General features: G+C 30.0%; 2 protein-coding genes across 3 annotated transcripts; one reads left to right on the forward strand and one right to left on the reverse strand.

Annotated features, from left to right (window-relative positions):
* The first annotated feature begins 8,579 nt into the window (after window positions 1-8,579).
* Window positions 8,580-13,720, forward strand: LOC108850982 (type I inositol polyphosphate 5-phosphatase 8-like). 2 transcript variants are annotated; one of them, XM_057008593.1, is made up of 11 exons: window positions 8,580-8,706; window positions 9,440-9,532; window positions 9,631-9,715; window positions 9,864-9,944; window positions 10,408-10,495; window positions 10,601-10,705; window positions 11,994-12,384; window positions 12,473-12,660; window positions 12,755-12,860; window positions 12,939-13,087; window positions 13,164-13,720. In XM_057008593.1, exons 2-11 carry the CDS (start codon window positions 9,509-9,511, stop codon window positions 13,450-13,452), a joined length of 1,506 nt encoding a protein of 501 aa, XP_056864573.1. In that variant the 5' UTR covers window positions 8,580-8,706; window positions 9,440-9,508; the 3' UTR covers window positions 13,453-13,720. The 2 variants fall into 2 exon arrangements, with proteins under 2 accessions (XP_056864573.1, XP_056864574.1); XM_057008594.1 differs by lacking the exons at window positions 8,580-8,706; window positions 9,440-9,532 and adding an exon at window positions 10,007-10,181 and having other exon boundaries at window positions 9,675-9,715.
* Window positions 13,721-14,549: 829 nt separating this feature from the next.
* Window positions 14,550-17,165, reverse strand: LOC108853527 (WAT1-related protein At2g37460). Its single transcript, XM_018626940.2, has 6 exons — window positions 16,852-17,165; window positions 16,064-16,126; window positions 15,615-15,966; window positions 15,384-15,545; window positions 15,136-15,287; window positions 14,550-15,010 (listed from the first exon to the last, which is right to left on the reverse strand). Exons 1-6 carry the CDS (start codon window positions 17,049-17,051, stop codon window positions 14,797-14,799), a joined length of 1,143 nt encoding a protein of 380 aa, XP_018482442.1. The 5' UTR covers window positions 17,052-17,165; the 3' UTR covers window positions 14,550-14,796.
* Between the last annotated feature and the right edge of the window lie 8,105 nt (window positions 17,166-25,270).

A 25,270-nucleotide genomic window follows, 5' to 3' on the forward strand; every position in this document is an offset into this window, starting at 1 on the left:
TGCTTTTCTATGCTAGAAATTTCCGAGAACAAAGTGAACTAGCTAGCTAGACTCTTAAATTATTTGTGGTCAACCAAAGATCTCTTAATTAATTACAAAAACGAAAAACACGGCCAAATGGTTTTCAGGTAGAAGCTTCTGAGAATAAGTTGGATTAAGAATTATATCATAATTAATTATAACTAGAGTGTTAGATGTCAAACTCTAATCAGTTCGAAATATTTTGAAAAAGAAATCAAAAATAAATCTATGTGGACTACAGTGAAACCTCTATAAATTAATAATGTTGGGATTACAGCGAAACTATAATTTTTTATTAATTTGTAAAAAATATTAATTTATCAAGATACTAATTGAACCAAAAATTAATTTAGGATTATGAAATTATATTAATTTATAGAGATATTAATTTATAGATTATTAACTTATAGATGTTATATTGTATATTCATAGATTTAAAATAGACAATATCGTAATAATCAGAAAATATCGTCGGAGAGGACAATGTACACAGACTAAAAAGGGTATAAACAATTAGATTGTGTCACTAAATGCCTGCTAAAGCTGGCCATATATGAGAGCACTTTCTAGGAGAGTAATTAGAGGTACCAACTTCCCATCTTCGTACAATATTTTGTTTTTTATTTTTAAAAAAGGAATCTTAATACAATAATACGATCCAAATCATTGATCTCTCAACTCTATCATCAAAATAAACATTCATAAATTAATTTTCTTTAGAAAGACTAAGAATTTGAGATTTTGAATGAGTTTTCAAAAACAGCAAAAAAGCAAACTAAATAGAAGAATACATTTTTCTTAAGAAAATTTAAAAGCGTTGGAAAATAGTACTAAAAGAGAGAGTATTTCGAGTATGCATGTCTTTGGAATGATTAATCAGTTTGGCAACCATTTGCTAATTGATTTTCTAACAAGAACTACTATTCATTTAATTACGTAAGAATAATCTAGAAATTTATTGATCAACAAAAAGAATTATTAACAATTAAATTTTTCTTAAACTGATCATAATAAGAAAACTTGTAGAAAGTTATAAAAACATCAGTGTCCTCAAGATCGGAACCATTTAATTTTGAAAAGTTTCGAGTAGAGGTGAGTTCCTGGATACCACAATGAACCCAAGTTTTTTACTCCAAAATTGATCGCATGTGTCGACGAGATTTTGATGCTTTGTCATATTTTGTTTTAGAAATGATAAATCATTCTTTGAAATGTTAAATGAAGGAATCATAGGTTGGAGTACTAATCATATTTGTGAACGATAAGAATATATTCATTTTTATTTCATATTTTACTTCATTTATAAAATAAAAAAGTGAAAATGGATTAGTAAACAAAAAAAAGCACTATTCCAGTTATAGAATAATGCTTTTATTTTTTCACTATTTCATTTTCTATTTCATTTATTTTATAAATAAAATAAAAATAGAGTGAAGATAGAGATGTTCTAAGACAATATTTCTTCATTTATATATATATATATATATATATATATATATATATATATATATATATATATATATACACAATAAGACAGGATCCGCGAAACCCTAATCAAATGTCGTAGTATTAAATCCCTCAATCAAGCGTGCGTATGTAGATATATATATAGTTCTACTATTTTGGTTGAAATTGATTCATTAGATAAATTGGGCATAAAACTAAATATAGACACAAGTATTTATATTTAAATATTCGATTATCATTATTTTACTTCAAGTTCTTTTGTATATATTGGCATGATACCATTAGAAATCTAATTTGCTTCTGCAGTATAGTATCATTAGGAGTGGGCAAACTATCTGAAACATTTGATTCGATCCGTCATTCGTTTCAATTCAATCTGAAAAATCAGGATATTCGTAATCCAACTAATCGAAACAAATACTAAAATTTAATATCCGTTAAATAAGAAGCAAATCGCAAATACTCATTCATGACATTTTTACATTCTTCCAAGATCATCATTTTTTTTCTTTTTTTTCCAAGATCATCATTACTATTGATACATTCTCTATTTTGTAAAATATAGATCGAGCATGTGCATCTTTTTGGGAACTTAGCTTTTAGAAAGTGAGCTTAGTTAGAACATTGTACGCACTAATCACTAATCATATCATTACAACTCAAATAATTGGATAACACTTGAGTTGTTTAGGCTTTTCTGTTTTGTATTCGCCGTTTGTAGATTAACTAACCTACCCCACTTTTCATTCTTCCACTCCATCTCAAACGCTTATTGGCTTTTCGATGTTAAATTAATGTAACATGTTATTGCAATCATATTTTCATAGTCTCGAGATTTGGTTGATATAAAAATGAAAATATAGATCTGGTAATGTCTTAAGAAATCTTGAGAATGCTCATAATTTAGAAGTTGAGAGCAGGAATCGTCTTAGTAACCAATTGAGTCTCACCGAATTGTTTTTCTTAATAATTGATATAATAGTATTTTTTTCATAACTAATAACACTAGTTCAATGAAAACGTACTAAACAGAAATTTTAGACTAAGAATTGCTTCAAGTCTAGGAATCCTTTCAGAAGTGAGTGACCTTAATTGCAGAATTATATTTATAAATACGAATGTATGTATCATTTTAAATTGATTCCACTTCTAATGAAGTATTAATCGATGTCAAAACAATATAAGCTTTGATTTTCGGGGTTCCAGTCCTCTTAAAACATCTCCAAAAGTACTTTTTATTTTGAAATTTCTAAAATTCCATATTTGAAGTTTTAAAATGTTCTTCTCCACAAATAAAATTTCAAAACTAACTTCAAAATTATTTGTATTTTATATTATGGTCCTTATATTTGTCACAACTAATATAAATTCATAAAACTTTTATGAATAACTAACATATATATAAAAATATTACAGAAATATTATTAGTAAAAGCTTACATTAAAATATAAAACTAGAAATAAAAACATAATTAATTATTAAACTATAAGCAAAATACCACACTATTCCACAAAATTATTTCCGTAAAGCTCCTATGTGATCAGTTAGGACATTTCGAAGTAAAAAATGACTCTCTTTATTTTAATTTGTAGATTAAAAGATAAAAATTGTTGAAAACAAATATCTTCATTTTCCAAAATTTCAACCGTTATTTTTGCCACTGATCTTGTATCTTTTATCGACACATCGATATTACGTTCATCCTCAATTATAATACATGCCATCATTATATCAAACTTTTTTGTAGTGTTCTTGTTGTCTAATAATTATTAGTGTCTTCCTATACCTTTTTAAAAGTTTTTTTATTAAATTTGTTTTGTAATATTCTTATTGTCTAAGTTTACTTATAAAATAATATAAAGCTTGTTTAATTTTTTTTTTTAATTTTATGTGTAAAACTTAAATTTATAGAAATTAATATATGATTTATGAGATAAATTTTATAAAGATTAGAATGAGAAATGAGAAAATATTTAAAAATCTTGAATAGAATATGTATTGTAAAGATCAAAATGCAAATAAAAATATTAATTTTAAAATTTCAAATTTAAAGTTTTAAAAAGCAAAAAAATCTATATTTGAAATTATAATTTTTTTTGGAAATGCTTTTATAGCCTACACAGTAGGGTACACACTGAAAAGGGAAATAACACCGAGCGTATCTGTTAACATTTCATATAGTCCTCTTTCATAGCGAATATTATTCTAAGATGATTAATCATATAGCTCTTATTTATTTACCGCTTCTAAATTTTTTGTAGGAAAAATACATCAATGCGATTGGAGTATGTGTGATTACATTATAAGCATGGAGTTAAGCAGAAGCGCACAATCGATGTTTATTTACACTGTGTTTGTGTTTGTGTTTGATTTATACATTACTCTATGTTTAAAATTGAGGAATACATTACACCTAGTAAAAGTTTGTGATCACGACGACTCATTATCTTCCTTAAGTTGTAAACTTAAGTAATCGCCAACTAAGCATGTAATATTTGTCTTTTTATGAACTTTACTTGTTTTAATCACTTTTCTATTTCTCCGCACCCCATAGTTAGTCAAATATTGACACGTCACACATGTAACAGCGAATTTAACATTTTCTTACTAGTATTCGAGACATTTTTTTATCAATTAATGACAGAAATCTACGATTATATGTACAGAAGATCAAGACCGAAGCTTTTGGATTATCAGAAAATGTGAATCAATTTGTTGCAATTCTAAAGTTGTAAGTGAAAAATTCATTAATATATTTTTTAATAAAGTTAACTTTTTTTACTAACCTGAAGATAATCTGGATCTTTGACCCAACTAATCTCCTAAGCTGGACTATGAGCACAATAAACCAACTTCAAACGCTAAACTATTAGTTCAATACACTGTTGGTACGAAAAGCTAACTTCTTTTGTTCTAAACAATTTAATTTCTAAATTAATATAAAGTTGATTATATACATATACACATAAATAACGTATTTAATCAGTTAACAGAGATAATCCTTCGCTTAACATTTACTGATTTACAAATATATTTTTTCTAATAAATCATAGGTCAATGTTAGGGTAGTTAATAGACTATCAATGTAATCTAATTGAAACGTCATTAGTAAGTTTACGATAATCCCTTAGCCTAACATTTGCTGAAAAAATTTTAAAATCAGATCTTAGTTACCTGCTATAACTTGTGATGTCATTTACTTTAAATTCAGCAACCCACTTTTAAGCCAACATATAGCATACATACATTTGCATTTTAAGAAAGAAACTTTTTATCAATATATACATATATGTCTTAATCTTTACCTCGAAGATGTATAGTGATAAGTAAACTAATACACTTTTTAAGGTAACGGGTCTCCTTGTCATATATATTTTCCTTATTTTAGTCTTACGCATGGGGGCATTGGATATTGATCAGCCCTCGTATGAAAATGAAATGTAGATCCTAAGTAGAGACAGATATAACAAAAACCATATTCTAAGAATCGAAATTTGGATTATGTGACGTATAGAATTTCAAGAGGCTAAGATGATTAAACCTTACGTGTCGTTTGTGAGTCTAAAATCCGACGTGCATGTTAGGTCGCCCGCATTTTTTCACCAAATTACGTAGACCCATAGAAATAAGCCAGAGTTGCAAAAGGTTAAATCTTAAAGGTAATTTAAGAAAAGGGAGAAATATATAAGCATAAAATTATACACATTGGAAGCTTCTGCAGTTAGTCAAACATCTAAAGCTCCGAAAGAACAAAATTATTAATAAGTTAATTAGCATTAGAGGAGAGAGGTTAATAGTTGTTAATACATTGGGAGACATGAATCTTCATCTCTCCTTTTAAATGGATCGATAAAATCGTATCGATGGTGAAAGGGACATGAGATCAATAGATGAGAGAATTTAACCTACCTGATCTATAAATCTTGCGTTAATATTCGGACCGTAGATAAATCAGGACGTGTCGTCTGAGATTATGTGATTAGTTGATCATAGTTATATTTAAATGATGGTTTGTGGGATTCTGATTTGTACTCGAGACTTTAATAATCAAGGAATTGGAACACATGTCCGAGTATGAAGCACGATGACGATTCGTAGGTTTTATTGTGGGTTAGTCAAAAAGAGGCAATCAAAAAGTTTTAAAAATTTATGAAGTTTTTTTATTACCACATACACACCCACACATATATATATATATATATATATATATATATATATATATATCACATATGGTCGCTCTAATAAAAAACTAACAATCAAATGTTTTAAACGTTCAAGCAATTTATATGATTCTTTTGTTCTTAATAGTGCACAAGTATACATATTAACTTTAATATCATGAAAGACAGTCAAATTGCGATGTATGTTAGGACTTAGCAGGGGTGCAGAGATAAACAGTCGCTGCTCTTACATGTTTGAAGTATTGATATCTGTGATGACTTTTTTTGTTATAAACACTGAAACCATTTCCTCTGATATCTTAATTATTCTCATTTACATATACATATTAAAGTTCTAAATGAATACTTTACTACAGTACCTCTTAACATTTAGTAATTTATGTCTGTAAATATGTGAAAATCTATGACTGGTAAGGTAAAAGAAAAGTTGTAAAGCAAAAGTGGTTCTATATTTATTTTTGCTTTATTTTTTTGGGAAAATGGCAAGTACTTTGAAGCATTTTTTGGGGGTGCAACAGCATGTGTTAAGCTGAAAGCAGAATGGTACACGTTTTCAGAATAACTTACTGATTTGACCAAGACATTTGTACTGTGTGGGTCAACACTCAACTCTGCCAATTGCTGTTTAATTTGAACTAATTTCTACCACGTAAAGAAAAGCTTTTTGTTTGTTCTTTTTCTTTGAGAACTAAACTTTTAGTTTGTTTTTGAGGAAAAGCCCAAAAAGTGGTGTAAGATATATTTTCACAAATTAAAAAATTCAGTTTCCTAAATAAAGATTTGCTGAAAAATCAATTTTGATCTCTATTTTCATTTCACTGCTCTCCATTTTTGGAAGGAATAATATGTCGACTGAATAGCTGAGCTCATGATTTGTTGTAAGATTAGTTATTTTTATTATTGTAAATAAATGCCCTTTTTTTTATTATTTCATCCGTTTCAAAATGATATATGTTTTAGAATTTTCATATTTTTAAATAAACATACTCTTTCTATTTCTGAATATGTGTCACTTTGACATTTTTCACACAGATTAAAAAAGTGACGGAAATATATGTAAGTTGTTATTAGTTACACCTCTCTGGCCAATAATATATGAGATAAATAAAATTATTTATAAAAATAATGCAGTTTGTAATTAATTTTCAACTGAAAGTAAGTATAATTTGCATTAAAATGGTAAACTGACATTTTTTGTGTAACAAAAAGAAATGGTTAGAATGATATTTAGTATGAAACATAGAGATTATTAAAACTTACGAATAAATACGTAGTTTTCTGTAATTTTAATTTTTCTATATTTTTAAACCAATAAAACTTTACAAAATATAATTAATGTTTTTGAACTTCATAATTTTTCATTATTAGTTGACAAAAACTGCATTAAAAATATAAAAATATTTTTTTTGAAACAAAATTTTCCTCAAGAATATGTATTTTTTGAAACGGAGGAAGTATATTCTTTCATTTCAGTGTTTAGACAAGGATATTCATGCAAAGAGACGCAAAGGAGTTTTCTTTTTGGTAATAGATAAGTAGGAGTTGACCAAAATTTATAAATAGTTAGAAATGTAACATTTATGTATACTCCATATATAACTCCTAGTTTAAGCAATTTTAATTAATGAATCCTAATCACAGATTATTCATTTAGATTACTGTAGGCTTGGAACTTACTATTGACGTTTCACTCAACTTTTTAAAATCGTGTTCCATAAAACATATTTCAAGCAATTTCTCTAATATTATGTCAAGATTACTAATAGTTTTGTATAAAATAATAATATAGTAAAATATAATTTAAACCATCTATAGCACACGTTTTATTATTCTTCAAAAGTAAATGTGAAAATAATAAAATTCCTATTTTGAGAGACAATATAAAATAATACTTTTATAAAGTCGTATATCTGGAATTTGAAATCATTAAAACTCTACTGAGTTTTTATCAAACCACTAATGTCACCTAAATATATGATAATTATTTCTCAAAATTAATTGTGAATTACTGTAATAAAATTACTACTTTTTGAGAGAAAATATAATAATAATTTTGTATTGACATAAAGTGGTATATTTGATTTAGAATTTGAAATCATCCAATTCTGATGAGTTGTTATCATACCGCTACAGAATTTCATTTATATATCTTATTTTAGATTTTATGTTTATTTTCTTTCACAAATGTTTTCTAAACCAGAAAACTTTACTCAAACACTTTAAAATCACTAAAAATCTAAAACTTACAATTTAAATATCTTCAAACAGTAAACTTCAAAAAAGATTATAAAAAAAAAGTTCAATAGCATATACATTTTAAATAATTATTTAAAACCTATACTTGAAAATAGTAAATTTGTTATTTTAATATAAATTACCTTAAACTCTCTGTTCAATACACTCTTTTAGTTTATCCCTTTTATATAAGAAGCACGAATACTAAATTTTTTTCTTTCCATTTTCACGAAAACTTTATTGTTTCTTCTTTTAATCGTTTCTTTCTAAACCTTAGATCGTGCCATCGTGGGAGGTACCCAAAAAAAAGTTGCTTTTTGACACAAAATTGCCTAGCTAGCTCATCTAATATAATCCACATTTGAAAAATCAGTTCAATGGTATTAGCTTTCTAAATCATACAAGAGAATTTCAATATTAGAAATAAAATAAAAATGCATAATTTCCTTTTCTACGAACCTGCTAATTAACACGATTACCATAACTTTCTTTCTAATCTTCCATCCTCGTAATTTTATAACCTTGCTTAGGTAATGTAAAGTATCATTAAATAATAAAATATCACACATTAAATATTGACTATATTGGTCCAATCAGTCCATCTCAATCTCACACATAACACAACTTTTATAAATTCCATTTACAGGACGGCCATGAGCATTCGTTATACAACGTCGTCTTAAGTGCAAAGACGTCTCTCTTTCACCCTTCACAACATTTTAGCTCCCTCAAATCTCTGACAAAGATAAAAACACTCAAGTCTCTAAAGTGGCCCTTGTCCATATAGCTTATTAGTTATCATGTAAGTATACCTTTTTCTTCGAGCTTACAATTATTACTAGTGCTTGCAAGTTGCAACTCATGTAGTTTGAGATCTTGTTCGTTGACGAAGACAAAACTGTTTATTGTCTGAACTCACCAATGTCGTCCCTTGTATTTTCAGCGAGCTTTCGTCTTGTTTACTTTGTTTTTCCTTCTCCATGAAACCTCTGTTTCCTTATTTTCTCCTTCAACACCATACCACATAAATTATTTAGTTTTTTTTTTGTAAACTAAATATTTAGTTTTTAACAAGTATTTTTCATTAAGTTCATTCAAAACTATCAAATCCATCTGGTTATTGCAAAGATGGGCTCTTCAAACTATACATAGGTACCGTACACTCTGTTCTCTCTCTCTTTTTTAACGGAGAACATGGCTACTTCCACTACATGCATGTGCTAATTATAATTACAACATGCTTTAATAAAATTATCCTTAATTAAGCCTTCATAATTGATTATTTTTTTCTAGTAGTAGTATTTAAACTATCTGTCTCAGATTCTCCTGCAACTAGTTCTTTTCTATATCCCGTTGAATTTCTGTGCTAGTATTTTTTAGTTCAAATTTGGTATGCGTTTTCTTATTTTACGTTTTAGTTTCTGTCTTTCTTGCTCTTTGATTGGACCCAAATTGCTCATAAATATTATTGTTATTATTTTTAGATTTAATTATCTTACGCGTACTAATACCTTGCTTGCCTTTTTAATCACCAGATCCTCATCCTATATTCAGATTGTGGTCTTGACTTTGTACAAAAACGGTGGCGAGTAAAATACAGAATTATGGGGAAGATCTTGAAATCTAGGGTACGCTCCTAAACTACCCGTCGTTCTCGTCTCCTTTGTTTTTCTTTTTGCATCTCGTTTGTTGTTATCTCTTTTGCTAAAACGTCTGCGTTTTACAGGCTTCTTGGCCGGGAACCGTCGTTAGGAAGTGGCTAAACTTACGTAGCAACGCTTACGAATTTCACTCCGATTACCCAGTCAAAGGTGAGAGATTTGGCTCGTGCCGTTTCGATATTTCTTTCTGAACTCCATGCCGTTTTGGATATATATTTCTTGACTTCGTGCTGTTTTCTTAATTTATCGTTGACTTAATGGGGGGTTTATATTTTCCAATTTTTTTTTTTGTTTCTAGGGAAGATGGAGCCGTCTCAGCCGAGGAGGAAAAGCTGCTCCGACGGTGATTACTACAAGATCGTGCCTGAAAAGTTTCCAGGTAAAAATAATTCTTAAAAATAATAACCAGCTTATGAATGTAACCTTATTTTTACTATATAGTTTTGGTGCATCGAAAACGGGTAGTAGGGTCCGTAAACCGTACTTGACCTGGGACAGTCGTCCGTACGAAGGGTCCATTGCTGCTAGCTGTAGGATTAGACATCTATGTTAACACGACGGCAAATAAAAGTTGAAAAAAGGAACCGAGATTTTCCCATGAAAATCATATTTTAAAGTAAGTAATTAAATGAGATTAGTTATAACATCGTTCTCCACGTGTAAGGTGAAAGGTTAGGTTAAGGTTGCAAGGTTAAAAAGTCTACAGGTTTAGGTGCACTTGCTAATCTCAGTCCACCGGTTTCTGCTTTATAACATACCTATCTTTGTTTGATTATAATTTGCTTAAGACTAAATATATAACGTAATTAATTGATTTTGCTTATGTTTTATGGTTGAAATAGGTTGTTTGGGCCAAGAAAATGAGGGTTTAAAACAACAACCAGGGTTGATTGAACATGTGACACGTGCTGATGAGAAACTTGACCTCAAGTAAATACACGATATTCATGATTAGTCTATCTATTTTAATTTATGTTTTATAATTAGCTATGATTATTAACTTTTGTTATATATTTTTATATTGTTGATCATTAGAATGTTCGTGGGGACATGGAACGTGGGAGGGAAGTCGCCACATGATGGATTAGAGTTGAAAGATTGGCTTAAAAGTTCAACCGATGCAGATATATACGTGCTAGGGTAAGCACATAATCATCTATCTTATTAAAACAGAAACATTCTGTTGGACCTAACATTTATTTTGTAAGTTTTTAAATTAAATACACCTTTATACTTTATAGTTAAATCTACATTAAATCACTAATGTTCATTTCTTTATACTACTATCCATGTTTCCAAACAATATACTTATTTCTTTATACTACTATCAATGTTTCCAAACAATATATTTTTATACCACTATCAATGTTTCCAAACAATACAATAATTAATCTTAATATTTTATATCTATCATTTTCTCTTTAAAATTTTGTAGAAAGGTCATAATTTCATAAATTGCAAAATAGTGAACATTAAAATTTCGATTATAAGATTACAAATTATGAAACTTTTACAATTTAAATCCAATTAGATTACATATCGGTCATCCATCAGTTCAATCGGTTAGTCTCGGGTTTTAGTGATTTTTTAATATGAATATTTTAAAAACATAAATTGAATTGTCAGATCTCCGGATTAACCAGTATAATCACAATCGGGTCTATCTTATTAAAACAGAAACATTCTGTTGGACCTAACATTTATTTTGTAAGTTCTTAAATTAAATACACCTTTATACTTTATAGTTAAACATACATTAAATCACTAATGTTCCTTTCTTTATACTACTATCCATGTTTCCAAACAATATAGTTATTTCTTTATAATACTATCAATGTTTCCAAACAATATACTTATTTCTTTATACTACTATCAATGTTTCCAAACAATATATTTTTTATACTACTATCAATGTTTCCAAATAATACAATAATTAATCTTAATTATTTTATATCTATCATTTTCTCTTTAAAATTTTGTAGAAACGTCATAATTTCATAAATTGCAAATTAGTGAACTTTAAAATTTCGATTATAAGATTACAAATTATGAAACTTTTACAATTTAAATCCAATTAGATCACATATCGGTCATCCATCAGTTCAATCGGTTAGTCTCGGGTTTTAGTGATTTTTTAATATGAATATTTTAAAAACATAAATTGAATTGTAAGATCTCCGGATTAACCGGTATAATCACAATCGGGTTGAATTTAAAAATACTGATTTAAATACAAAAATATTTTAAATACATATTCTTTAAAATTACCAAAATATTTGTTAAATTATTAGTAAAATTTTTCATAGTAAAATATCCAGCGCTTCAAAAGCGCGGATCAAAATCTAGTACTACTTAAATCATCTCTGTGTTTAATATATTGTTTGTACTATAGTCTATAATTACCTCATCATTGATTGGTTTTGTATAGGTTTCAAGAAATCGTGCCGCTAAATGCCGGTAACGTACTTGGAGCAGAGGATAACGGCCCAGCGACCAAGTGGCTGTCTCTGATTCGAGAAGCCTTGAACAACAACAACGAAGACTTATCACAAAATGATCTCGAAATTTCTAAGAATTACAGAACCTCCTTCGAACTTACAAAATCATCACAACCTTCCCGTCGCAGCATCTCCAATTTCCCCGATGAAAACCCAGTTGCATGTAATTCGACCCTTGATCGTGGTTACTCCCTTGCAGCCAGTAAACAGATGGTGGGGATCTTTTTGTGTGTGTGGGTAAGAGATGATCTCCAGAAACGTATTACAAACCTCAAGGTGTCAAGCGTTGGTCGTGGCATCATGGGATATCTTGGAAACAAGGTCAGTCTAAAAATATGCATGTAGGAAAGTAAAATCGCTGTGTTGTGTATGCTTGATGGCTAACCTCTAGCGATTTAACCTTGTATAGGGCTCGATATCGATTAGCATGTCGTTGCATGAGACGAGTCTATGCTTTGTTTGCACGCATCTTACGTCTGGAGAAAGCGAAGGCGACGAGGTCAAAAGAAATTTAGATGTGACCGAGATATTAAAGAGGACAAGATTTTCGCGTTCTTCTAAAGATTCTCATCAACCCGAAACAATAATGGACCATGAGTAAGTAAAGTTAGAAATCAATTATCATCGTATTCCTTAATATGAAGCTCCATATATTAAATTTTAATTAGTTTATTGCGTCTTTGTGTTACAGTAAAGTAATATGGCTTGGAGATTTGAATTATCGGTTAAGGGCCAGCAGCGACGTATATGACCACCTTAGGAATCGTGATTGGGAGGCACTTCTAGAGAAAGATCAGGTTACTACTTTTTTTATTGATTATGTAATTGCATGTTTAAGTGTTATTTAACTAAAGTTTTTTTTTTTCCTTTTGCAGCTAAAGATAGAACAAAGAGCTGGCAGAGTTTTTCAGGGATGGGAAGAAGGAAAGATTTATTTCGCACCAACATATAAATATCATATAAACTCAGATAATTATGTCGCCCAAACCGAAAAATCAAAAGAAAAGCGCAGAACACCAGCTTGGTAAGCTTTTATCATTGAAATAAAATACATGAAAATTGATAAGCTTGTGATATTAACATTGGTTTTCTGATTTCAGGTGTGATCGAATATTGTGGAAAGGTGACGGGATCAAACAAATATGGTATACGAGGGGAGAGTCGAGATTCTCTGACCATAGACCAGTTCAATCTCTATTTTCGGTTCATATTGATTCAATTAAGAATCAATCCAACCGGAAAACTAAACCGATCAACCAAAACCTTCGTCCCAACCCGGTGTTGCCTTACACATGCCACGGGAAAGTCCAGGCTGAAGAGATCTTGTTGCTCACACGAGCACAAAGTTGTATAGACACACAACCTAGACTTATATCGTCGACTTCCTGATTTATTAGGTACTTTTGGATGTTTTCATGTTGGCAAAGAAGAGATGACACATGGATTCCTAGGATTGGACAATGGAGCTTTCATATTGTGGCAAAAGCAGGATTGTTTAATAATTTTTAATATTGGGTTAACTTTGTTTTCTTGGTTCCCTATATTAGCTAAATTTTGGAAGAAATAATAGTTTTTTTGTTTTTACAATTGTGTAGTTTGAGTTGTTGGTTTTGTTTATAATGTAAAGAAAAAGCTTGTTGTTTATAAAAGGTAAATTTAAAAATTCGCTTTTGTTCACTTTTTATACTTCTGTTGTTAAGTAGATAAGTTTATAAAGGCTGTTTGATCAAAAACGAAAAAAGTTTATAATGGGCCTAAATATGAAAGCCCAAATCAGATAAGCTTTACTTCTGTCTCTCCAACCAGCAAAAAATTGTTGGATCTAGAACTAATGTGTTTGGTAGTGATGCTATATTTTCTTGCTAGTATTGATGTATATGCGAACTTGCGAAGAAAGAAGAAACAGAAATATAAAAGAACAGAGCAATAGTTTTACTTCTAATGTTAGGAGTTGGCTGTCTACCAGTATGCTCGATGGAGTTCCAGTTAAATATGTTGCTTGTCATGTGAGGTGGTTTATTGACTTGCGCTTCAAAGACTGCAATCAAGGGCATTGGTTTATAACAGTGTTTATATTTTTCTTTGCGGCTTTCAGAAGGAGCTTCTTGGTGTTATCAATTGCTCTGGATATCAATGTGGGTGCTACTCATGTAATTCCTCTTAAGGTGAGCTAAAATTATCTAACTAAGCATATTACAAATGGATCCTGCCCTGACAGAAAATGTTTCTCCAGGTAGTGAATGCATATGAATTAGGTGGCATTGTAGGCCATCCACTCTGCTCCAAGGCAATCATTTTTTTTACCAGTTACGGGTAAACAGTATGATTTCATTTAAAAAAAAAACAGTATGATTGTACCACGATGTGGTAGAGTTTTGCCATTACTAATCTCTTTAGTGAATTACTATTGGTGAAGCACTGAGTTCTTTTTAACAGGATAGTAACTTCATTATCGATACATTTTTATGTGGTATGGTACGGAAACAATCTTTTTTTTTAGCAAATACACTGGAATAATCGTTTATATATTCGTTATCTATTGCATGAATCCAACCGTTTCATCATTTATTTTTATTTTTTTGTATTTCTGTTTCTATCCCACAATTATTTTCCTCCCATGATAGTTAGCAATTCTATCCTACAGTAGCTCTGAAACAGTGAACATCCTGTAAGATTGGTATACGTTCCGAGTTCTCCATGCAAAACATTTGTGAATTGTGCCCACATGTACAATTAGACCGTTTCTACGAGCGTTCTTCTTTGTTCTCCTTGATTATTGATAGTAATGACTTCATGATTAATATTATCCTTCCTGTTTCTGCTTAGTTCCAACTTTGGTTGTGTTGATTCATCAGTTGTTTGAGGCGTTGAAGAAAATTCGTAATCTTTTCCTTTACCCCATATCACAAGGTATAGTCCTGCACATATAACCACTGCACCAAGAACCCTGCCAAAGAAAAAGATATTTTTAATAACTTTAATTTAGTTTTTTTTTTTTTTTTTTGAACTAACTTTAATTTAGTTTTGATTATTAATATCATGCACGATGTTGTTGTTTGGAATCTTGGTTACCTTCCCAGGTACATCTGTTCAGCAAAGATGACAGTCGACATAATTGCTACTATGATCATGCAAAGAGGACTAAAAGCGGTTACAAACACAGGACCTCTTGTTTTCATCACCATTCCTCCAACATAGTAAGCAATCGCCGAGCACACTATCCCCTGCATGTATTTTAAATTGAAGCTGTAACTTGTTAACATAATTACTTACAACACAATCATTAACCACTAATTTGCTGAGACATGTCTAAATCTTACACTGTAGGTAGATGTTAGAAGTTTAGTGTCCCAACCAATGGCCCAAGCGCCAGGGTTACCTTTCTCCATCACTAGTGCCACGGCAGTGCCTTCTATAGTTCCCATCAAACATATCCATGCTGTGAGTGAGAGTTCAGCTGGATAAGTCCTCAACGTAACAGCCTGGAAAAAGATAATTTATCGTCAAAATATATCAATAAATATCTTATTTTATAATAAAAAATCGTTTACCTGGAGAATCATGAAACATGCATAGCTGAAACACCCAATTGTGACTAGAACTGCGCCTTTGATAGCACTGTGAATATCAGTCCCATCTGTGTTTTGTGCGGAGGCTCCTTTGGTCCAGAAGAGGTCGAGAACTGGACCTTTTACAAGAGTCATGATCATGGCTCCTCCAACTGTAGCAAATGTCCCAATCACTTTACCCGCGCTCCTGATGCACCGTAGTTTCACTCTCTCAAGCCCGAATATATAGGCAAGGACGAACGTGATTGCAGGTAGGACATTGTACATGGCAGTTGCAAATGTAGCCGTTGTATATTTCATCCCCAAATAGTATAAGTTTTGATCGATCACTGGCCTATTATATTTCGAAGACACATGATAGAAAAAAAAATCAGTCCCAAGTAATAGAAGAGACGTGCTGGAGGAATGAAGATAAATAAATGAAATATTACTCAAGTAAACCAAGAAGTGTGATCTTGAAGAATATCATTAACGTCATCTTAGGTCTAGCCTTCCTGTTTTTTGTTTTCACACCATAACCAAAATACATTAGAAAGGACAGTTAATTTTTCAACCGAAAAGACAATATTCTCAACATAGACATCATAAGCAACAAGCCAACAAGGTATATTAGAAAGTTGCACACTTATTATTCAACCATAAATTTGCACATTAAAAATGTGAAGAAATACTCTTCAATGAATGACAGTGACAGAAGCCACAGAAAACCAAAGATAGAATCGTTACAAGTGAAGTGATTTGTCCTTTAACATATCACTGACCCCTTCTTATCGTATAACTACGTCACACCTCCATCTTACTTTTTGCTACTTTCTTCTTTTCAATACACTAAACGTCTATGCGTAACCCACAAATAAAAACTCATTTTTAAAAACGGATAACAATTGTTTCATAATTTACTATGGAATCCGTTTTGTTGATCAAGGTCACAATTGTTTGCTTCTCCACATTTATGTGTGCGTTTTCCACGTAATGATTAATAGGTATCGAAACATATATGTAAACAAAATTAAAGGTACTTTGAGAAGAAGAAACATGAATGAAACAGTGTTTTTTTTTAAAACATGGAAACAAAAACGATAAATACTTTGGCAATGCAAATTCGATTTTCAGAATAGATAAAAATGATATTCTACTATCATGGTCTTGAAACTTCAAACCAAACGTTGAACTATGTTTGTCTAATAAACTATTCTAAAGAAGAGAGAGTAGAGAGTACTTGTCGAAATATAAGGCAAACGGGGCCATAACTACGGTAGCAACGGCATGACGGTAAACAACAAGGACGTAATTGCTCATGCCCTTGTTTAAGACAGCTTTTGAGAGAATGTCCATTCCTGCTAGCCCTACTTGCAACAATACCATTGAAATGAATGGCCTTGCCTTCTCCATACAATCCCTCTTCTTTACTTCCTCCATCCTAGCTACTAACTTAAGATTAACAATCTCCCTCTTTCTCTGATTTGATTATATTTGAGAGTAGTAGCAAGATATGGTGAGGTTTGTTCAGTTGAATGACTTGTTATGATTGTCATGGTTATCTCTTAATATAAGGGCCAAAGATAAATAATGTGATGTGATGTGATGTGATTATTCTTCTTCCTACGAAACTTAGACGTATATGTTAGTGTAAATACTTATTATAGAAGTATGTGCATAAAGTTGGCATACCCTACCCTGAATTTATGGGGCCTATAGATCTTATCAACTAGAACCAAAAAGGATGCACAAAACAGTTAATCTGCACATTTGGGGAATACGTGTTTGATTTTCACATAGCGTAACTAAATAAACAAAATTGCTGTGTGCTGTGGATTCCCATATTTAATCGAACTCGAACGCACGGTATATCAATATTCTCTAATTCGATCCATTATCCTGAATCTTAAAATGTATAATATGGAAGTAGACTTTTTTTTATAACTATGGTGTGATTCCAATAAAATTATAGGCTCAAATACTAATCAAGAGGTTTATAGAAATTTGGACTTTTTCCATTTACGATGTTTACGGATGACCAAGAGAAATCCAAGAATAGAAGTTTTAGTTGGAACCTCTTACCCACTAGATTAAGACCACTTGGTTTGGAAGTAGACATTTGGTTCTTCACTATATACCCATAGTCATGTCAATTACCATACATGTTTTCCTCATAAAAATGCACAGCTAATTTTATCAGCTAAGCCATCCTTATGCATGCTGTCTTACAACCTAGTCATAAACTCATAATGTTTGTAGAGTTAATTTCAACTCCTCTCTGTGATGTAACCCGACAATGTTTAATTCATAATGAAAATAAGTTGTGTTTAAAATAATAAAATAAAAATAAAGCGATTGTTGATGTAAAGGCAATAATGCTTTAATCAATATTTTTGTTTATTCAGAAATAATAAAAAAATAGAAATTTAATTGGTTACAGTACATGATATTTACTTTTCTAATTATGGTTGAAATTTATTTTCCATATTATAGATTTTTGCGGAGTTTGGATAGTTTATGTAAGGTCGCCTAACTCCAGGAGAGCGGTTGACGCGTCGAATGATTAATGAGTCACGATATACCGACACTGTAAGGTAGAATGACTACTGGTTTACATTTTTGCTTTCTATCAAGTTATTTTATTTAATTTTAGTTCATGGAATATTTATTTACGTAAGTGCGTATAATTGCCAATATTTTGGGTCCTTTGCACTGTTCCCACTTTGTCACTTAATTAGTTTCTGGTGGAATCACTCTCATTATTTTCTTTGCATATAGTTTTGTTTTCTAAAAGGGAAGGGCATATAAATTAAAAAAGGGACGAAAGACCAGTTATTTATCACTAAAATGTTTTTGAGTTCATCATTCTACACTTGGCAGATGAATCTGCGTATAGAATGATCTAAGGATCGCAATGGACTGTTTTTTTTTACAATTTGTAAACTCTGGTCGAGGGCATGAACAGGGCCGGTCCAGAGAGCAAATCATTCAAACAATGGATTAGAGCATCCAAATTAGTGGAGCATATTTAAAAAAAATAGTTGTATCTATAAGTAAATAATTTTTGTAAGTTTTCTTATTAAAATATAGTTTACTATGTATTTTTAGTTAAAATAAAATTTGTTAAAACTCTAGTTCTAATTTCTATTGAATTCAGATTTGAACAATTCCAAAACTATGAATTTATTTTTGGATTTTTATTTAATTTTTAAAAAGTTAATAGATGTAAGCGAAAATATTTTCAGGCATCATGTTTGAATCTAGAAGTTTTTTTAAGAAATGTTATGATTTCATATATAATTGGTGATGATTTATTTAAGAAATTAAAGATTTTTCGATAATTAATGTCCGAAAAAATTTGAATTCATATAAATTGTTTATCGTATATTGTTGATCATTTCGGTGTAGTCACCACAGCTGAGAGAAGTTTTTCGAAATTGATGTTAATAAAGATTTATTTACGGTCTTCCATATAACCAGAAAAAGTAAATGGGTTAGTTATATTATCAGTTGAAATAATTATGGTTTAAAGATTTGACTATATGATTCTAATAGATGATTTTGTAGAAAAAAAATGTAAATAAATTCTAACGATAATTGTATATAATATCACTGTTTTTATAAATAGATTGTAGATTTTGATTTTTAATGGATATTTACGTTATTTTCCACTATTTTGTGATATTGATAAAATATGTACGAGAACATAGTTTTAAATTTTGATTGGGGCACTATCAAAAGTTAGTCCGGCACAGAACATGAATATGAATATATGATAGTGTTAGGTTCGTACCTCCTGATTAATGAGATGCAAGCTCAACAAGTTCACACATGATTGCAGTTTAAAGGTATTTTCGCAGTTGCATATAATATAAAACAACGTAGAACTATAAGTGTCTAGGACAAAGCATCGATCATGTGAGCTGTATACGTTGGGAAATATTCTTCGGGTGAAAAAAATTGTGGTGGCCTTCCCCTTCCGAATAGCTTCTCCCCGTCCTAGAGTTCACTATGTCGGTTCGATTCGCCACGCGCCCCTATGTAGCTGATAACTCTCTTATAAAAAGATCATCCCAAACGATAAAATCTCTAAATATACAATTTTGTAAATTATTAAATATCCCTAATATCCTAAATGATAAAATCTCTAAATATACAATTTTAGCAAAAAATAAAGTAAATAACTCAACATAAAAATAAGCTTATTCCAAAGTCACTCGTAAATATTTTTTTATTAGTCAAAGATAGTGAAAAATGGAAATATTTTTAAGGGATTTTTAGTAGCGAAATTATAAATATCTTTTTATCTACTTTTGAATTAGTTTTTGACTGCGAGTTAAACTGACATTTCTTTCCCTTTCGGGATAACAAAAAGTAAGATTCCTTGTGGTGCATTTGATTTTTTTTTCTTTTAAAAACACTAGAGATTAAATCCTACTACTTCACTTCACCACAAGACCTTCCACGTAGATATCCATAATGTTTGGTTAAAAAAAAAAAAAGACACTGTTTTTAACGTAGTCACGCATATAGGGACTATATTGGGACCTTAACAAAAATTTGGAGATCTATGAGCAAATCCATTTCATCTCTAATGATATTCAAGAAAAGAAATAATACAGCTCCCCTAAATAGATGTTCATAAATTTATTTCTTGAAAGAGCACAATTTTTTTTTCAAAAAAAACACAAAAACAGAATGTTTTAATTTTGTGTGTGTTTTTATGGTTTAAGTGATGTTCTCAAGTTTTATAAAAAGATAAATGTTTTTATGCATTTGACCATTTGTAGTCTTCATTATAATTTTTATTAGTTGTATCATCTATAGTTATTAATTTTTATGAAACTAGATAAATCGAATAAAAATTTGTGATTCTTTAATCGGAATACAAAAATCTTAACATCAGTTTGAAAACAGAAAAGTTTATGAGATTGAGTGTGAGTTTACTCATAACTACTCTTTATAATATCTTGAGAAGCCTCGAGAATATTGATATGCTATATTTTCATTGTTATTTATATATTATAATACTAGATGTTTTCCTAAAATTTTAAAATTTAAATTATATTTAAAAGAAAATATTATTATTTTAAGTTTTATTATTTTCTTATCAGTATTTTAGTATTAAAATTAATTTAGTTGAACAGAAATTAAGATAAAATAAAAACAATTGTTTAATTCAAAATATATTTTAGGATAGATATAGATATTTAAAATTATAGTTTTAAATAGATTTTTTTATATTTTTATTTGTATAAAATATATTAATCAACTTGTATAAAATTAACTAAAAATTGAAATACAAGTTGTACAATTATCAAAAAAGTACAACTAAACAATATTCTAAAATTTGTAGATATATAACAGAAGCTAATAATATTATGATTAAAATTATATTTTTTGAAATGTAAAAAGTTGAAAATATTTTTAGTAATAAAATTCTATCATTATAAAAATAGAAATAAATAATATTTTAAAATTTATAAAATATTATTATATTAATACTATTATATTATTTAATATCATATTTGAATATATTTATTTTAATGATGGTATATAATTTACTACTATATTTTAAAAAGTTTACTAAAAAAATTAATAAGTATTAAATGTAATTATACATCCCATTATACATGTTACATTTAATCATATGCCATGTCATCATTTATAGTATGACATCACAATTATTTTGTGAAAGTGATTGTAGAGAAGATATATGTCAAAATCATTTCACAAATAAATAATGTTCAAAGGATTCTTGACTGATAAAACGCTAAAGAAACTAATTTCCTAAATTTAAAATGAAGTTACTTAATATTATAATCCAAAAGACGAGGGAGTAGTATAGATATGGTTAGTCATTTAAATATGTATGTAGAAAAATGCAAAATTTTACTAATTAAAAAGATGAGCGAAGACGAAGATGTGTGAGATATGGAGAACAGATCTAAGTGAAGTAGTTGGTGGTGACTGGTGGGAACATTACATTGGAGTGTGTCTCTCGATATAAAAACTGTGTAAGTCGACTCAGACATCAGTCCTATCACCACTTGCAGCTTTATTTCTTCAGTGCGTTTTTCATCAGATTTAAATAACATCCGTGCTTCTTTGCCCTATCTATAATCACCACGCATTATCGCAATTTTATCAATAATGAAGAGTTCTAATCATGGCACGAGATATTCTTCAATCTTCATATATTGTAGCACTAATCATAAGAAAAGCTCATTCATATTTTCCTCGAACCTTTTTAAAAGAATATATATAGATTCTTATTGGTTTATTCGCATTGATTATCGAATTTATATACTTTTTCATAAAACAGAATAAAAAGGAAATGAATACTGTTTGAAAGTAAATTATGCTAGTGATTTAAAATATATAGAATCAGGAAAAAATAAAGGAGGATTAGGAGATGCAAGTACGTCTTGTTCTGGGAACGATAAAGCAGAGAGCAGGCATCGCTTATATATGCATTGTGACAAAAAGTAACGGGGGAACCCATTACAAATATCCGGAGATGTGCAATTCATTTCCAATAACATACCAAAAGAAGTATCGACAATCCTAACCTGTAGTATGCTTCCAAAAAACTTAGATATGGAGATATGCGTCAGTCACATTTGATAGTAAGAGTTATGGACGAAACTAGAGACTAGAAAATGTTCCATTTTTCTTCTCCTTCGTAGGTTACATTAGCAACACACTGATTTATTGATTTTTTGGCGTAGCTTGGGACGTTCCAGCAGAGAGATCATGTTGGCTGCTCTTGATTGTTTGTGGCTGCAAGAGGGACGACCACAATAATAGTGTCAATCATTAGTTGTTATCACCATCAACAAGGCATCTAGCTTAAATAAATTGACAAAAAAAAAATCTTAGAAAACATGTTTCTGTTCCTATAAACTATATCTTCTTATACTTTTGGGCATCAACAGACAACAAGGATTATAAGGACCCGTATAGTGTTGTAGAACAATACTACACGTAAATAATATCAAGAGATATATCTTTTTAATCACCGTAATAATTTATTTTTCAAGACAGTAAGAATATATAGTTAATATTTTATTTCTAGACTTATCCTGAGTAAGACTTAGCTCTAGAAGTTAGTTTAATAATTTACTTTTAATTAAGACACAGTAATAGTTGATATTCCAAGAATTATCATAAGTAAAACTTAAGTCTTCTAGAAGTTGGTTGCAAGTACCGCATGATAAGACAAGAGAATGCTTCCATATTCATCTGCAAGAGTTTGGCCCTTGGAATTTGGCACAGCCTAGGAGTAAGGAAGACAGTGGCATCTTTAGAAAAAATCACGTGGAAAATTAAGTAGGAAGATACCAAACATGGAGGGGGAAGTATAAATACTCTTTCGTTTCTTCCATATCAACCTTTGTCCCCCATTAGAATCTTATTGAGATTATTCGATCGCATCCTGGCCAATGTTACGGATCTAATTCCTGATGTCCATTCATAGTAAAACGAAAATATATATAAAAAAAAGGAAGGAATCCTAGTTAGTTGATAAGAATTGCAAACTAATCAAAATAGAAGTAAGAAAAACATGGTAAAACAAAAACATAGAGAAAAGAAAGAATCATAATGGAACTAAGAAAAATTCATAATTCGTTGCGAAGGTTTCCTTTTGTTGCATAATGGCTCAAAAACTCAAAATCCTCTAAAATAACCACCAGAGACGCAAGTATTCAATAAAACATCCATCAAGACCAAATCTTCGATGGAAATCAATACATATCAACTGCAAGACTACAAGCATGCTAAAAGTGTGGTGGCCGCCCGCAAAGTGGTGGGCTAGTGGTAGGACGTCTCTTGGCTAAGGGTGCAACTCCCACGTCATGGGTTCGATTTTCCTTCCTTGCTGTTAACAACACTTTGTTAGGAAGTCTGTCAATTGGGCTTTGGCCCAATTGATTTATCTGGTAGGCAGAAATGCAGGCGGCATGTCTATCCCCTGGCATTAGTCGAAAGACATTCCAAACACGGGACAGGCAGTGTGGTGGCCCAACTTGGATCTCATGGATCTCATGGCCCGTTCGACCCGAGTCCGCTCGGAGCTCATAGTGTCCGTTGAACCGGGAGTTAGTCCACAATGTAGCACTTCGGTGCGTTCCTACCGGGGCCGACCGGATCAGCCGATTAAGTGTGGTGGCCTAGTCGTTAGTGCAAACTATTGATTCTATTGTGCTATAGGTTCAAACTCTTTTAGGAATTAGATGTATGTTTTACATCGCAGTAATCAACCGCGCCTACTACCAGACCATGAAAATTTTATCATGTTGGACCTCCAACTCAAATTATTATAAAAACTACAAGCATCAAAAAAATCATTACAAAGTTTAATAGATCCTACAAAATACAAACTGATGGAAACACGTCGAAACAAAAGTTGTAGTGTAAACGGACCGTTAATATCTATGGGCCTTGGCCTGATTTAGGAGGTGAATAGGCCGTGTTTAATGTTAAATTTATATTTGAGCTCTGACGAAAAATCTTGGACATAGATAGTGGCAACAATATAATTGTGCCCCATTGTAATAGTATCTATGCTATCTCCGAAGTGATTTTCGCAGCGAGCTCTAGAGTGTTTAATAAAATTTATACTTTTAATGAATAAATTATATAAAATAGTCAAAATATAAATGAAATTAAGATCTATTTGATAAGATAAATGATTAAAATCAATAATTATTATTATTATCCAAATCTAGAAACATAGATTTTAAAATGAAAATATAATTCTTATATATTTTATTGTTATCCAAAAATATATGTTTTGATAAGAAAAAAAATCAAAAACAAAAAACACATAACTAATATTAATAAAGTAAAAATTTTAAATTTATATAATTAAGAAGAGAATATTGAGTAATTTTTAAGATTTGTTTATTAATAATGAACTAGATTATGATCCGCGCTTTGGAAGCGCGGAATATTTTACGATAAAAATTTTCACTAATAACTTAACAAATATTTTGGTAACTTTTAAAGAGTGTATTTAAAATTTTTTTTCATTTAAATCAGTGTTTCTAAATTCAACCCGATTGTGATTATACCGGTTAATCCGGAGATCTGACAATTCAATTTAGGTTTTTTAAATATTTATATTAACAAAAATCACTAAAATCCAAGACTAACCGATTGAACTGATGGATGACCAATATGTAATCTAATTAAATTTAAATTGTAATAGTTTCATAATTTGTAATCTTATAATCCAAATTTTAAAGTTCATTTTTTGCAATTTATGAAATTATGATGTTTCTACAAAATTTTAAAGAGAAAATGATAGATATAAAATATTAAGATTAATTATTGTATTGTTTGGAAACATTGATAGTAGTATAAAAATATATTGTTTGGAAACATTGATAGTAGTATAAAAAATAAGTATATTGTTTGGAAACATGAATAGTAGTATAAAGAAATGAATATTAGTGATTTAATGTAGGTTTAACTATAAAGTATAAACGTGTATTTAATTTAAAAACTTACAAAATAAATGTTAGGTCCAACAAAATGTTTCTGTTTTAATAAGATAGATATAATGGACACCTAATCTAATCTATTAAAAGTTTAAAACAGAAGTACAAAACTAGATTAATCCTTAGTTTTCCACTATATTTACATTGTCACAC

Source organism: Raphanus sativus, chromosome 4, assembly GCF_000801105.2.
Source record: "Raphanus sativus cultivar WK10039 chromosome 4, ASM80110v3, whole genome shotgun sequence".
NCBI lineage: Eukaryota > Viridiplantae > Streptophyta > Magnoliopsida > Brassicales > Brassicaceae > Raphanus > Raphanus sativus.

What these genes read in the sequence shown, in the direction of transcription:
- LOC108850982 (XM_057008593.1), top strand. Translation starts at nt 9,509, where the DNA reads ATGGGGAAGATCTTGAAATCTAGG. An exon ending in GCAGATATATACGTGCTAGG is followed by an intron (nt 10,706 to 11,993) that starts GTAAGCACATAA and finishes GGTTTTGTATAG; the next exon opens with GTTTCAAGAAATCGTGCCGC. An exon ending in TGGGATATCTTGGAAACAAG is followed by an intron (nt 12,385 to 12,472) that starts GTCAGTCTAAAA and finishes AACCTTGTATAG; the next exon opens with GGCTCGATATCGATTAGCAT.
- LOC108853527 (XM_018626940.2), bottom strand. Translation starts at nt 17,051, where the DNA reads ATGGAGGAAGTAAAGAAGAGGGATTGTATGGAGAAGGCAAGGCCATTC. An exon ending in TTTGCCTTATATTTCGACAA is followed by an intron (nt 16,127 to 16,851) that starts GTACTCTCTACT and finishes AACAAAAAACAG; the next exon opens with GAAGGCTAGACCTAAGATGA. An exon ending in GAACAGATGTACCTGGGAAG is followed by an intron (nt 15,011 to 15,135) that starts GTAACCAAGATT and finishes TTTCTTTGGCAG; the next exon opens with GGTTCTTGGTGCAGTGGTTA.